General features: G+C 40.7%; 1 protein-coding gene across 4 annotated transcripts in view; it reads left to right on the top strand.

Annotated features, from left to right (window-relative positions):
• PDE1C (phosphodiesterase 1C) overlaps positions 1–16,495 on the top strand; it is a 376,897-nt gene that overhangs the window by 100,274 nt on the left and 260,128 nt on the right. For 3 of the 4 annotated variants that reach the window (XM_080383283.1, XM_080383284.1, XM_080383281.1), the window contains exons 2-3: positions 4,141–4,191; positions 9,835–10,006. Coding sequence is in view for 2 of the 4 variants with exons in the window: in XM_080383284.1 (XP_080239410.1) it covers positions 4,141–4,191; positions 9,835–10,006 (223 nt within the window). In the remaining 2 variants the exon portion in view is untranslated. Of the gene's footprint in view, positions 1–4,140; positions 4,192–9,834; positions 10,007–16,495 lie in introns of those variants that run through there. The other variant, XM_080383287.1, reaches the window with a different exon arrangement.

Raw genomic sequence — 16,495 nt, 5'->3', positions numbered from 1 at the left:
CAAATTAAATGATAGGTGATAACCTTAGGTTAAAATAAGATGGGTAAGCATAAAAACCAAGCTACTTTTAAGATTGAGCTTGATAATTTTCTAAAACATCTGATGTCTTTATAGTCTTTGAGAGCAAAAACTGCTGGAGTTTCCGGAGGTGATCTTTGATTTGCTTGTAAAAAGCAGACACACACAGTTGTCTCAGCAGTCGCATTACTGTTATCCTCTTTTTTGAGTTTTGATGGAAAAGATTACCAGGAGATATGTTATATAGGAGATATAGGGCAAGCCAAGGATTTTTTTACAGGAATGCTGTTCCAAGTGCAGCAATGAAGGGGAAAAGAAAGAAAAGTCCTAGAGCAGAGTTTATTCAGACTGCATGTTCAATGTAAGGTTATCTACCTATCTGTGTTCTCGCCTTATCTAATGTGCTTTTCCTCTTCCAACACTGGCAAACTTACTAGCAGCGTGAAATATATCGTTAAGCTCATCCACCCTTTGGCTGATTAAAAAAAGAAAGAATTCTCCTTGACAGAATGTGTTTACTGGTGGGTAAAAAATACCTGCCTTTCTTTTTTCAGCCTCTCAGCTGCTTAATGGCAAAATACAGATGCTGTGCTATTGTCTGTCAGTCTCGATGAGTCAATACTACGAAGTGGTATGTTTTTCTTTGCACTGTACTAGAAGTTAGACAAAGGATCTTTGAAAACTAAATTGGCTGAGGGGGCGTACTGGTGAAACCGATACCTTTGGCAGAAAAAGGTGGCAAGCTGTAGGAAACAGTTTTTAACAGGGCAGACATTAAAAAAATGAAGCCCGCTCAGGAAGCGGGCACCCAGTGAACTCGCATTTGAGTGATCCACATTAATCAAAGAACTGATCATACCTATAAAGATATAATTGCAATGAGAGGCTCTTGAGATTTCCAGGCAGTTATGATACAACATGATACTTTTGAAATGGAAGAAATTTGACTAGATCTGGTATTTTGTTGTCTACTTGGACAGGAGAGCATAGACAGCACGTGAATATTTTGCTCTAATGGGGTGATTAGAGAATGATGTCTCCTACCTGTTGCAGCTGTCTTTCTGAAGGAACAGAAAGTTACTTACAAGCTACCTGGATGTTGCTGTACCCCTCACCAAGATTTATTTGCTTCCAGCTTAGAATTGAAAAAAACTTCAAATTTGCATGTTTTAATATATATATTAAAAACTATTAAAAATGGTGGGACGGAAATGGAAGAAGGTCCCACCCACTTAGAAGAATGAAGTAAATATCTGCAGTTTTCCTAATCGGAGAAGAAAATCAGCCTAGACTTCAGCGTACACAGGGGTAGAGTGTGGCTGAAGAATATGCATATCTGAAGAGACACCAGTACAGGGAATCTTTGGAAACACCAGAAGTAATCTTTGGTGTGGGTCATGACTTGTTCTCTCAACGATTCAGCTGCTTTCTCCCAAAAGCTTATTACTACTCATAAACTTGAATAAAACCAGACTATTTCAGGCTATCTGGAGAAGAAGTCTTTTTTCATTCCCATGTATCCCATACATAGGTCTGTTAGTTCTCTGTGTCTCCAAAGACCCCTACAAGACAGCTGTAGGGTAAATATGCAGAATTTCTGCAGTAAAAACTGCATGAAGTAAAATCTTCTATGATTTTCACACAGAGTGAACACAGAAATGCTCTGAATCCTTCCCCTTTTGGTTGCAGGGCTAAACAAATCTGGGATCTCACCTACACACACCCCTCACTGGTCCCAGACAATTCCCGGGCAGCAGTTAGCTCAATTGTACCTGGAGTCTTGCTAGTAATGCAGGTTCAGCATCCCCAGTGCTTTCTGTCCTGCTCATTGCATTGCTGTTCTACCTGCACCTTTGTTCCATGTCACTGTATGCCAGATGCGTGGGCATTACTCCTTATATGACACCATCTGATGTTTGGAAAACACTGACAACTGAAAACAAATCTATGCAGCCTGGAACTGGAAAATGCTTTTTTTTTGAGGGGGTTGGTGACACCTGTTGTGTTGGATGCTGTAAGCCCGGGAGCTGAGCTGTCCAAACACAGATGCTGGGTGGAGTGCTCTTGTTGCAACATCCAGCTGGAGGGTGAAACACAGGTGAGACCTTGTGTGCAGCTGAAGCCCATGGTGACCAGGGAGTGCCATCTGCCCCCAGAGCGGAGGACATATTCTAAAGCAGAGAACAGCGCAGTTAAAAGGCCCTTAGCAGGCTCTTTCCTCACTGATCTAATAGCTCACTTGATGCTCTAATTCAGACATCGCTGCATGTTACGAATTTGCCCAGGCACTGCTTCAATATGGGGAGATACCTGGGACCCCCGAAGGGACCAGTCTGGCAGGCGATCTCTCAGCCTACCCATGCAAGCTGTCATTGCTGAGTTAAAAGCAAAGCCTGGCCTCTTGACCTTTACATATTGGCTGTAGCAGTGTTTTCTGGCATGGTTCTCGGTCTCGCTGGGTCCAACTATTCAGATCCCTGCCCCACGGAGGTTGCCTCAGCCTCTCCTTCACCATGCCATTACCCTGGATGCGATCCTGTGCAAGCTGCTGTAGGTGAACTTGCTTGAGCGGGGGGTTGGACTAGATGATCTCCAAAGGTCCCTTCTGACCCCAGCCATTCTGTGATTCTGCGATCACCTCAAGCAGAGTCAGGTTTGGCTCTGAAATGATGAATTGCTCTGGAGCTGTGTAACTGTGCGGTCACTCCCATGTCCCTGCATGCAATGTCCCGGGAGACCTGACTTGGCTGGGGTTTATGCTGCAGGTACCTGTGATGGACTCAAGCCAAGGAAGGGTGTCTTGTAGGACCTGGGGGACCTCAGGGCCCCCCTCTCCGGCCAACCTCTCCAGGCTGATAGGGAGGCACCGGTGTTTAAAGGGCGCCATCTACTGGCTGATGGGAGCAAAACGAGGCGGTGAGTTCAAGAAGTCCTGCTGTTCACTAAAGTAAGTGCTACAGCCACCTTCATCAGCAGGTCAAGATTGAAGAGCAAGCAGGGAAAGCTGGAGTCACACTGGGTATTGGTCTTAAATAAAGCCAAACTTAAACTGACAACCTTAAGACTTGTCAGAAGATTTAAATTTTATCAAAAGTCATTCCTGGCTTCAAAAAATCCATTATAGTTGACATCCTGCTAGGAACCTGTGAGTCTCTGTTCTGGTCATATTTTGCATCCTTTTGTGGGATTTCTTAGCTTGGTTGGTCTTGTCTCTAAAAACCAGCAGTTTTAAAGAAAGCAAAGAATTGGCAAGGTGTCTATGTGCACTTATGATATGCTGTCCTCCCTATGTGCTCATCAGTGCTGTTCCTCGTGATTATTCTAGCTATAAAAGATAAAAAGTAATGGGTGGTAATTTCTGTCCTTGATAATGCTCCCATTCTTTCAGTTATAGTTTAATATTGTGAGAACCCCAAAGAGTCATTTATGCTTTTGACTAACTGCATACTGGCTGGGTCACAGAAATGTTGAGAGCTATGCCAGAATGAATCTGAGGCAGAAGAATGCAGGATTTGTATGGGGTTGTTTTTGTCCTAGGTGAAATCCCCGTGCAGTTCCAAATGTCAGAGGATTCCTTTGCACAGATCCTTAAATTTGATTTAATTTTTTTATTAAATGATCCTCTGGCCTTCCAAAATTGCTAGTGCATTTCTTCATATAGGTGGAATAATTTTACCTTTTTCTTACTGTACTATTAAGACAATCAGGAAAAATGACATTTTATTTAGCACCTGGAAAAAAGTCCAATATAAAATAGAATTTGTAAGGATGACTACAGTCATCTATTGCTATATAGTGTTAATGGCTAGTGCTTGAATGTTGGGCAATTATATGATTCAATTATTATGTGGGACAAGACAATGTTTGCAGGTGCCTGTGGTATTCCCTGCTGAGTCTGAAAGCCAAACTGAACGAGACAGACAAACATGCAAACAATATATTTGGAGGCATTAAAAAAAGTGTTATATATCTGTCTGTGTGTTTACCTATACATATATATTCAAATGCTGTTACTGTGAACAGTCTTCTCTCCTTTATATGCATGGGAGTTGGTATTATCATTAATATTAATGCAACACTTAGATGTAACGCTTTTTATTTCTCTGTATTTTCTCCTTTCAGTTGCGAACGAGACAGGTGACAAAAATGCACGACCACTTTCACGATTTGCCCGTAAGTAGCCTTTTTCATTTTGCCTGGTTGATTTCTATATCTACTGTAGAAATAAACACATGTAATAAATCTTGTAATCTCACATTATGTCCACTCTGTTATTGCAATTCATTTACAGTACTAAACTGCGGAATCACAGTACTTAGTTGGAAAAGTCACTTACAGAAATTCTGCCTTATTGAGCAGAATTGATACAAATTTAAACAAATGGAAGGCTTTGTGGCCTTACTATTGTTTCAAGCATAAAAAGCCACAATATAAATGTTGCAAAGCCAGCTGAATTTGACTGGAGTGGCTACAAAGAGATGTGGGTTAAGACTTAGAAGTAGTGTACAAGAAAATGTAATTAAACCTCACTGATAGCTCCTCCGTTACCTTTTGATTCACACGACAAGGTTAAGAACAAAAGGTACGGCTTGGGATTTGAAACGTGACCCAAATTTGAACAAAACAAAGGGATGCATCTGGTAATGTAGCACCAACTGACCATGACTTTGACTTACGTGAAATTATTAAAAACACATGTGACAAAATATGTTGGAATAAGGATGAAGATAGGAAATCCTGTTCATAATGCATGCAGTTTCATGATGATTTGTGATCACTTAGCAGGGGAAAATGCCCTTCTCATCTTTAAAAGGGGGGCATTTTCCATCATCGTGTGTGGTGCAGATCAAAACATCAAAATAATTTACATCTGTGGTGCAGTATTTCATACAGTCACAGGATGGCACTCTGAGCATGCCATACCTCACATAGGTAGCTAAGGTGCGTAATGCAGGCGAAACGTCAGTCAGTGGCTCTGAAATCTGTTGCATGTAGTGATTGACAAGGTGGTGGAGCGGATTGAACAGTACTGAGAGATAATTGCACTGGCATTCCTTATTCCTGATTTAGGGTTTATTTTCCTTCACGTCGTAGAGGGTAAAGCTTAAAAAATGGCTTTATTAATCAGTCCTGGCTGGTTCAACCCTGCAAATGCATATGGCAAAGGAAATCACAGAGGAGAGAAGTGTAAATTTAAATGGAAACCTTTTGAAGTCTTTATTGCTCCACTTTTTGTCCATTACGGTCCTGAATACTAGGTACTGAGTTGGAAGTTTCAGCCCAAGTACTGTTTGTTCATGGATATCTGGTTTACCAGGACTTCATGCTGCAATACTGCCTGACCAGTAGGTCAAACACAGTGTCATGACATTTGGAGCTGAGCTGACATTTCAGTTCAGGTTCTGGCATTCGTAAGAACTTGATTTTGGTGAATGTGTATAGGGGTGCATGTCTGACCAGGTTCTGTTCCTGTTTTAATCTTGGTTCTTAACCATGCAGCTAAGCCTCATTTGCAGATTTAGGGATGCCTGGCATTACATGGAAGAGAACAGACCGGCGGATGGCTGTCAGCTGAATGAAAGCACAGGATACCCCCCTTACAAGTCCTCATTGCATAGGTCATGCATGGGATTAAGTGTGGAGGTGAGGTCAAGGCCACAGGCTATTTGACAGTAACAGAAATGCAATGCAGAGAGGAACACTTAGATAAGCCCGGTTGGGAAATAGTCACGGAGGCATAATATAGGGATGAAGGGAGATAATTCAAATGTAAACCAGACCTTCATTGTTAGAAGTTAAATTTAGTGATCTGGGAGTCAAGTCAAGTTTGAGGATTTAATGATCCAGCTAGCTTCTCATAGGTGTCATTAATGATGACTGTGTGGTCATGAACAGTATAAGGTGACAACTCCGTGGGAATGGGAAGGAAAATTAGAAAGGGAACTGTGTTATGGAAAGGAGGGAAATGTCTGAAGCATGTGCCGTGCTAACATGAGTTAAATGGGTGATGCCCAAATACATGCTGAGAGTTCTATAACCTACTTTACCAAACCATGTTTCATCAAACAAACAATGGAGTGCAGGTCAAGCATTCAGAAACATCTTGACTGAATAGCAGAAAAGGCTGCAGCATTTGAGCACGAGGATTCAAGCAGTCATAGAGAATTGTGGTTGTTACCCTTGTGTCGGAGTCACAAACCAGAGACTGGGTATCTTCCTGGATTGTGCCTTTCACATTCGCTCAAATGATTAATTCAAAGACAGTTATTAACTTCATGTTCACAACAGAGAACAGAATTTCCACTGCTCTGTAACAGCTGCCCATTTGAGGTCAACAGTAAAACCTTCAGAGATCTCAGTGGGATCCACTGTTCAGCTGTCATTGATCCCTTAAACCATACCTATTGTGGCTGACCTTATTTACCTATCTAAATTGCTGTGCGTGCAACCAAAGGCAAAATAACCTACTGAAACCCAGATAAGCCTTGTCTGTGCTAAGGACTGTGTGCAGCTCTCTGGAGGATGTAGCTGTTTCCCTTTTAGTTCAGGAGCAAAGAGGGAAGGGCTGCTTGTGTTGTTAAGTGAGGCAATAGGAATGGTAGTTGTGTGGTTATGGGTACTGCATGTAGCTAGACTTGCAGTGTAACAATATTTTTAGGCTATATGAAAATTTGAACACCTACCCACAGATTCTTTAGGAAGAGTTCTGCTTTTTAAATTATAACACCTAAACCTATTTTGCTTTTGCCTCTAGCTCAGCTATAAACATCTTTGACAAGGTACAATAGAATCGAGGAAAGGCATTTTTGCAAATGTTTACATTTATTCATAAAGATTTGAAATTAAAATTAAGTGGTGTTCATTTCAATGCTAGGGCTACCCAATCTCCTGAACCCTTAAATATCAAATTCCAGACATTTAGGAGACTGAATTTAAGAGGTTACTACTGTCTTTAGCAGCAGTTAATCTGCCTGGTATCCCACTATGTCATCTTGCTGTAAGTATCACTGTGCCATCAGTCTTTGTGGGGATTTAAATTCATCAGTCTTCCAGCATTTCAGGCAGCTGGAAGCTCCTGGTTGGTGTCTACCCAGGCAGGCCCATTAAGTAAAACCATCATTTGCTGAATACCCTTCACCTTGGCATAGCTGTGGGCGGGCTGAACACTGATAAGGACAGGTGGGCATGACATTTCATCGCTCTAGTGAAGTTGGTTAATTCATGACAGCTGGCTGATTTGCTGCTGTTGATCTTCAGAAAAGCCAAGCAGCTCTGGGTCTACTACAGCCTAGATCTAATCACAGGGGAAAGCTACATGGAATGGATATCCATGATGGAGGAAAAGGTATGCGTGTATGTGCAGAGGACATAGGGAAAAAACTTTATGCTGAAGAAAGTGCTTGCTTTTCTTGCACTGTTTTTGTTTAAAGAGAAAAAGAAAGAAAAAGGAAAGATTTGATTTGAGTGACTATATGGTTTGCAGTGGCGATTCGTTTACCTGTCACTGTTGATTTTCAGTGGTAGTACAAATATTGAGCTACTTCTTTGTATCAAGTAAGTGCAGAAAAAGGCTAATATGTCTTTTTCCTGGATGATGTAGTTGCCCTGTGCTTGACAAGCTGGAGAACTTATGGAATAAAAGAAAGGGCAGAGCTGAGAAGGTGGGAGTTTGGGAAGTGCAGCAGATTCCTTGCAGTAATTGTAGGTGAAGACCTCAAAATTATAAAAGTTTTTTCCCATAAAATATGATTTTAATAGTGCACAGCAGCTTTTTATTTTTCTACCAGTGTTGGTGTCCTGCTATCCTGTCTTAGTGTGCAGCACATATGGCTGGATGGCAACTTATTTTGTTTTATTGATGGTTAAACTTCTGTTTCCAATTGTGTTGAGTATGCCATACTTCTGCGAAAGAAATGGTCGTCCCCATATTCTGGGGAATCACAATATTTTTGGCTCTACCAGAGGTGGTCTGTATGGTTGGGACATTTAAAATTCTTACATCCTTTATATTTCCCCTTACAGAATGGGAAAATAAATGCTTACCTTTTCAAGTAAAATTAAGAAATTTTTGGAAATTTTGGTGGTGGTCTAAAGAACAGAAACAGTGGTATTGCCATAACATCGCAAATCCTTGAATGATAGAGATACATTGATGTTGCATTTATTTCTGCAGCTGTTGCGTAGACGCTACTTGGCTTTGGACTACCTGGTGTGAGAATTAATTTTTCTAGCTATTGTAGCACAGGATGTCAAGGTTACCTGTAAATCTGGGTAAATACAGTTCTTGCACATTAAATACCTATGATAATTAAGAGCAGAGTAAGAGCTTTCCTGATAAACTGGGAAGTAGTCTGAAAATTATTTTGTTGTGGAGAAGATAGATGTAGACTCTTGCTGATCTGTCTTTGCATGATTTAGGCTGTGTGAAAACAAGACATTTAAGACAATGAGCAAAATAAGGCTGCCATCACCTGTCTGTAGCAGTAGACATTGCTGTTTCTAACAGGGTTGTTTCTCCTGGCGTATTCTCAGGAAACATGGGATAACAGCTCTTCTGTTTGGTTTCCTGTTGCATACTTAGTGTGTACTGCAACAAAAAGTCAACCTTAATCCATGTGTTAGGTCCACTACTTGCTTAATTGTCTCTGCTGGATAACTGTGTCTGAATGCTGGGAAAATATTTTAAAATATCTTACCTGTACAGTCCCTTCTAAAAATCAGTTGCTGACTTCAGAAAAATCCCATTTATCAGAGGTTTGGTTGTTGGTTTTTGTTTAGTTGGTGGTTCTTGTTTGTTTGTTTTTTTTTTTTGTTTTTTTTTTTTTTCATTTTGCACATTGATAAAAAGACCATGGAGAATGACTACTAGCAAAGTTCATATGCCTTACTACTTCAGAATTCAGTAAGATTAATGCTTGCTGCACCTCTGTTGTGGGAGATCTCTTAACTGAAATAATCAGTATTTCAGTACTTAGCTGCTCTTTCTTAGGATCTGCTAACTCACCTATGTATATTCTATTATACTTGAAAGTTAGAATGTGGCATGTGTGTTCGGTGTGGTGGTATCACTAGGATTTTTGAAAGTGCCTAATTTATTCAGAAGCTGTTCGGAAATTTTTGAAAATATGAAACAGATAATTAAGTTTTATGAAATGTAAGTCATGTATTCTGGGGGCAGGGCGGAGAACTGACTGAAGATGCTAATTGTACTTTGTCAGTGGAACTAGACTTACAGATGAGGATGGGTTCTCTGAATGACATGCAAGAGGCACTGGTGACACTTCTAAATACATTTTAAAAGATCATCCATAGAAATATTTTGGCATTTGAATGTCTACTGAGAAAAGCTGAAGTTTCCACAGAAAAGAAATATGCTTACTGATACTAGTCCTTCAATTATATCTTTAATCTAGAATTTAACCACTGTTAACTTTAGTGTAAGAAAGCCAACAATTAATATTGTATGGATTTGCTACTTTGTTTTTTGATTAGTTCTTTGGTTTAAAATACAGTCACATCAATACATGCTAAGCTATAATCTAAGTATAACATGGGGAGGATGTTTTTTATTTAGACGTGAAAATTCCACGTTTAGTAATCAAATCTTCTTATGGGAAGCATTACAGTTTGGAATTTGCAATGACCTGAGCATTAGTGCTTATTTCCACTTTGAGCTTTATTTCAGGTTTTCAGGCCTAATCCCCAAATGTGGTGATGCAAAGGTAAAAAGACAAATCATCTTTGTTTTCCAGTCTGCTGAGAGACTGCATGGTAGGCCTGTGAATTTATTTTCCTTCTCACTCTGTCTTTTTGCAGGCTCTAAATCACAAAACTGCTTGTGGAACACTATTATTGGTGGGCTGACAGGTAACCTCAAGGAAAAGCCGAAGCCAACCATCATCAGTGACCCTAGACCTCCTGAAGAAATTTTAGCAGATGAACTACCACCAGTGGACAGTCCTGAGGCATTGGTGAAAACATCTTTCAGGTCTGACAGATACGAGTTTACTTTGTTTAGCCCTGAGAGGGTATCTTTTTAAGGTTGTCTGCAGTGTGGGTTTTGTGGAAGAAATCAATACTGAAGGACTCCACAATGCTGTGTATCTTTGTACTGAAGAAGAGTGGAAAAAAAAGGGGTCCACAAATAATACTGACTGGGCTCATCTTCTGCTTCTCAGACCTCATTAGCCTTCTCAAAAGATTATGGACTAGTCAGATACAAAGTCTGTAACTAGTCAAAGTGGTCAACAAAGACAGCTCATTATATGAAGATGCCTTTGAAGGTTGGTGTAGTTTCATTTGAAAGTGGTTTAGTGATGAAGACTTGCACTTTAGGTCAGATTATGTGCTTTATTGATGCAAGGGAGAGCTAAACCTTTTTCTGTTGATGTAATGTCTTGAGAAACATCTAGCATTAATTTATTTTGCCAAGGAGAAGGATTCTGGCCAGGTGCTTGCAAGCAAGTGGTTGCTGCTGTTGTAAAGCATGTGGTACATCTATTGTTGGGTTCTCCTCTCTCTTATTTAATTATATGGAGGTACAGTTGTCAGATGTTTCTTGGAGGCGTGTTTTCTGAAAATAATTTTCTCAAAATGAGGTAAAATAGAGAAGCTGTGTGCATGCAGTGGATCTTTGACCAAAACATGGAAACTGGTGTGCCTAGCAAAAAGCTAAGTGAGTGGCAGAATTTATTTTTCCAAGTGTTTTTTGAGCTCCTTGTTGTTGAAAAACTGTGTTCTACTTTGCTACTAAACACACATGCATACAAGCATAAAATGGTTTTTGCTTTGGATGAATTTCTCTGACTACAGTGATTTTGATTATACCTCAGTCTGACAAACTTAATTCAGTCTTCATATAACCATTATTTTGAAGGTACTTATTTAAGTAATTTTATTAAGCAGTAATTTCAGATGTCGTGTTTATACTGCTTGACATTTAAAAACATATTACCATAAACTGAGTTTATGTCAGTCTGTATAAATAAACTCTGGAATTCCATAGCGCATTTTCTTTCTTTAATATTGCCATTGAAATTATTTAGGACAAGTGTTTCGGAACATGGATCCTCCTTTTATGATGACCCGTAGTACTAAATAGCTTTTAAATGCTTTGTGTCTCTGATATTTAAAATCTCTCTTTTTCAGCTTTCACTTCTATAACAAGTTCTGGGTAGCAGAACATTACTTTGCTGTTGTCAAGATAATATCAACTGTTTTATATGACAAAATAATGTCACAGCGTTTCAAATGGCATGATTTGATTATGTGAGTAGTGGTGACTCTTGGAAGAAGTGAGCTGGTACATAGTGTAATAAGGACTGATGAGTTGGAAAATGTAATTTAGCAAAATAGTTTCACTAATGCAGTTTAAATGGCTTTATAAACATTGCAGAACCTTTGCGTTTCATCAGTATAGAAATTACTGTACAATGTGGCATTTCTGGCAGCTTTTATAGGTGGAAATCCAAACAAATTGCTGTTGCAAAGTAAATTTTAATGGTCTAACTTTATAAAGAAAGAAAGCCCCTTATGTGTTTAAGAGCTATGCAGAGGAGTGGAAGACAAGAGAGTACGTTGCAATTACTGTCTGAAGACATGAGAAAATAAAAACACTGTGATGTTTTTATTCAGTTTGGGATCTTGTTGATATTATAGTGCCAACTGGGGCTTAGGAGGCAATAGCACCTTTTGTGCAATAGGTTGCGTGTTTGATTTATCAGGGTCTTCCGTGTGTCATGATTTTTAAGTGCTTCCTTGACAGAATTTAACTGGTGTGTCTAAGTGCCAGTGTTTGCCCAGGGAGCATGGGCTCCCCTTGTTTACTAGACATTAGGGAGAGATGTTGCTACCCTGTTGCCTTTTGGGGAATGAAATGCACTTTGCAAGTTGTCCAGTCCAGCATGTCTTAATTAGGAATCTGGTGGCTGAATCTCAGGGGCTGTGTAGGGCAATGTTGGGTTGTATGAACTGATTTTAACAGAGAGAACCATGCCTTGGCTTTGAACATGATTGCTACAAACTAAAATGCAGTGAATCCCTTCCTACCAATTCACCGCTGTTACAGCAGTGTATGATAATACTATCTTTTCCATGCATAGTTAAAAAGAAAATATCTCCCCAGTGTCAAATGAGTCACACTTCCTTGTGATTGCATATTTTTTTATGTGAATACATATAAGTAGCATGAAATCCCAGTTGCCACCTCTTGTATTAGATGTTGTTTTCTACTGTGCAGTACTTATTGTTCTGTAGCTTGGAAAATTAGGGAGAGATCTATATTTGATTTTGTTCAACATCTAGATATGAGCTGGAAACACATTTAAACATAAAAGGAGGAATGTGATCATTTCAGTTGTACTTTTCCTGCAGTAATAACCCATCTTTAGGATGTAAAGCAAAAACCAAATGAAATCAGCCCCCTCTCTACACCCTAAATAAGTATAGTGCATGATCTCTCCATAATTAAAAAGTTTTCTGATGGTCCTGAATGTTTTTATACAATTATTTTAATATATCTTCTGAAGATACCAAGAACAAGCACAAGGTTGGTCTGAACAAGCTTGAATACCTCTCTAAAGAGAGAACTGCAAGAGTTTGTAGTATGTTCTTGTTGGCAGTATTGCACTGAGTGGGCAGTTGCAAGTAATTTTGTGTCTTGACCAGTTATGCTAGTGCAGTACTGAAAATACAGATTTTTAAGATCCATTCTCTCTGGCATTTAGTCTATTTGTCTAGCAAAGGCAGGGGAGGCCCTAATTTGAATTACATGTGAAAATACAGTGGAATATGGAGAATGGCAGATTATCCCCTTTTGACAAGAAAAGAAAGTATAATTAGACATATGAAGTGTGGACCAAGAAGCTGATCGCTTCTACGCAACAAATCAGATATATCCAGTATCTTTCTTTGCACAAATGTGTAAGTTCATGATTACAGGACCTGCGATCACTTTCTTTTTGAAAAGCTGTGCATGGATCAACATCCCTGCATGTACAACTGCTGGCAGCGGATCGATGCCCAGGAATACTGGGTGGTGGGCGTATGGTCTCATCAGGGCTGTGTGATCTGGATGTTGGCTGGGGCTGGCAGTGGCTGCTGACGGTGAAGTCTGTAACTTGGAAACTCTCTTCCTAGATCTGCTTTTAGATCTGCTAGGTCCCTGTAATGAGCAGCAGTGCTATCAGTATTGGTAAGAATTAACAGTGGTAATTGATGAGCTCTTAAGGAGGCATGTAATAACTTTACAGCCTGCTTTATCTTCTGCCCGCTGCTCCCTGGCCGCATTACCCAAGCAGTCATTTTGATGATGCCTGGCTGGCACCCACCAGGGGGTGCAGAGAAACAAGAGACAGGTTTGGGTGTTCTCCAAATACCACTTGAAAGTTTGTGGAAGTGCTTTCTGTTGGATGGTACAAGAGAAACTGCTGCATTTGTCCCCAGGCTGTCACCTGGAGTCAACCAAGTCACCAGGGTGGCACTGCTCCAGCTGAAAATCTGTTGTGTCCAAGATGTCATGATTTCTCCTAGACTCATTTGGTTTTGATGTACAAGAGAGATGGAGTGTTTATTTTGAGTCTGGAGACCTGGGACACACTGCATTGGGGTATATGGCTGTGGTGGTGCTTATGCAGTGTAACGTCTGTGCTAGATCTTGTGGCAGGAGAGATCCTGTGGTACAGGGTGACTGAGACATCCAGGGAAGAATGGAGATGTTCACCTGAGACAAAACATTAAGTGCAACCTCCCATCCTAGTCCAGGGCCTGCATGACAGCTAAAGCTGGTCTGGAATCACAGAGTAGTCCAGCCGGCTCTATCTAGCATGTGGGGGCTTGGGGTGGGAATGTTCCCGGAGGGATAAATCAGAGTAGCAGGCAGCTGAATAGTCAGCAGATGAGGCAAAGACCCTCTGTCCTGTACCACACAAGCCTTACTGGATACCTGCGTGGCTATGCTGAACTAGAAAGTGATACATACCATCTGTTACCAAGGCCATGTGTCCTGGGAACCAGAAAGGCAGATTCAGTTCCTTCCAGTTCAGAGTGCTTTTAAGCTCGTGGCTTGTGTGGGTTCTTAATTTCTGCCACCTTTCAAAATATTTCTTGCTTTTAGCTTGAGGCTGGTAACATCCCTGCTTACCTTAATAGCTGATTTTCCTAAGTCAGTTGTAAAGTTTCTGTATCTTTCCAAGGACAGTTTGCTTTGCTTTCCTTATCTGTTTCTGTTCTGCTTTGGGAGTCTTAAATCACATCAGTGGCTAATCTTCCTGTATTTCTGGTTTGGTCATGGGTAACATGAACTCTTGCTCATGCCAGCTACCGGCCACTTGGTCTACAGAACAGAGGTGATACTGCGGTGCTCCAAATGCGAAAAATTTGGTCACAGCAATGTGTGCTGGGAGCCAGAGCCCACAAGCCTCTATCGTGTGGGTCAAGGTGGCGTCAGTGGGAATAAAAGGTATGAGCTTTCCTTCCCCCTACCTTGCCTGAACCATATGAAGAGCCCATCTCCAGTTACATGGCAGACAGGGACCTCCAGGACTCATCCTTTACTACCTCTCCTGTTTTGACACTCTCTGGGCAGCACCAAAGCTTGCAGTAGCTACCTAATCTGGGAAGTGAGGCCTGAAAATCAGAGAGGGAGGTGATGCTGTGTGGGAGGGCTGTGGCCATGACCACAGAAGAACAGGAGCTGAGGGCTAGTTATGGGGTAGAATAAAGCCTGCCCTCCCTCCTGGGTCTCAGTATTTGTTCGTTGCCTTTTTTTGTTTGGATTTTTCTTCTTGTTTTTTAAAAACACACAAAACCATGAGATGAGTCTCACTTGCCTTAACTTTTTTTTTTTTAAAAAAAAAAGACTGCGGAAGGCTGGAAACATAAAATATGCTTTTTCATTGGTTTTTATAACCATCAACAGCAGATCCATGTCTCGCTAAACATTAAAATGTGAGCAGTCTCTCCTGAAAGCCACTCTTCTCAACATCTTTCTCAATCCAGACTTATTATAAGGCACTTTACATGCATTAAACTTAAATTCATCTCTATTCTATTGAAACCTGTTGCTTATTCCTGTTATTTATTGATACTCATTATGATGAATAAGAAGTGAAAAGTGTTCTGTTCATTAAGGAAATGGCTTCCACATAATTTGTCTCTCTTCTTTTAATTGTGCCTCCCTTCTAGGTGCATGTTATGCTTTGTGAGAGCTATGCACTCATTTCTTAGTAGATTGAGATTTATGAGTCAGAGAGGGAATGATCAGAGGAGAAAGATTTATACCGGTTACTGTTCAAAGGCTCCGTTCTCTCTCTCACTTCACGTATATTCACACGGGTCCAAGAGGAAGGTGTTTTTTCAGGCAGTTGAAAGAGAAATGGACTTCTCTCTCTCTCTCTCTCTCTCTCTCTCTTTGATATCACAGTCTTCTTGTTCTTCATAGGATAGATTTATTATTGATGACAAGCAAAGCCAGCGATTCTGTCCCTGTAAATATCAGACACATCAAAAGACCCAAGTTGAGAAATTCAGACAGACTGTGGGTGTCCTGACAGGGCTGTGCCTCTGAAAGGCAGGGAAGAAATCCACTTCCCAAATGAGAATGAGAGTTTGAGCTGAAGCTCCATGGATAAACAAAGTCCTGGTAGTAAGGCAGTCCTGCTTTGAGGACTGACCATGACCACGCTGATGTATGTCACCTGAATCTTATATCAAAATAAACTCTGAGTATTTGTTTTGCAGCTGTGCAAGGCTTCTGGTTCTGGCTTTGGAAGCATACAGATCACCCCGGGCCCTTGACATGGACTATGTTAGCCCCCACCGCAGACAGAGGGGGATCATATTTTTAAATCCAACTGTGGTGTACCTCTACAGGCCCGTCAGTCTCAAGTGTCTGTGCAGCACTCACATGGGTATACAAGGCTGTTCCAGGGGCTGTGATTAGTTGCTTGGCTTCCTGAAGTTGCCAACCCTGTCTTCCTTGCGGGTTTACAGAAGAAACTACATGTGCAGGGAGTTATAACAGGAGAATACACGATTCTAAGGATAGTCTATCCTGATGAGGAAGTGTTTAATAATGCACGATTTAGTTGTCTCTGCCATGAGAGATTTATAGCCTTTACACAGTAATACCAAGTTGGGATGCCTTGCAATTCCCATTGACATAATTTTTAGCTTGGTTTCTTAAGGAAAACTGGCTATCCTTTTCCTAAAGAAATTGCTGTATGTCTCTCAGTCAGCCTTCCCATTAACCTCTTAGGTGTAGCTGAACCTGATCAGTAACTTATCAGAATGGTGGGCATCTCAAAGGTACATAGTTCCTACCTATTTTGTGACAATTGATGGTAGAATAATAAAGGATTAAAAAAAAAATCCATTGAAGGAGTGGATAGGAGAGAGAAGAGCAGCGCGCTTCCGAGAGTTACTGCCCTGCTGACCAGCACTACCATACTCTATAGCTTATCAGCACATCTGTAGCTGT

The sequence above is a fragment of the Falco punctatus genome, assembly GCF_963210335.1.
Source record: "Falco punctatus genome assembly, chromosome: 4".
NCBI classification, from domain to species: Eukaryota; Metazoa; Chordata; class Aves; order Falconiformes; family Falconidae; genus Falco; species Falco punctatus.
Note: the sequence above shows the minus strand (reverse complement) of the source record. Positions and strands in the feature narration are given on the sequence as shown.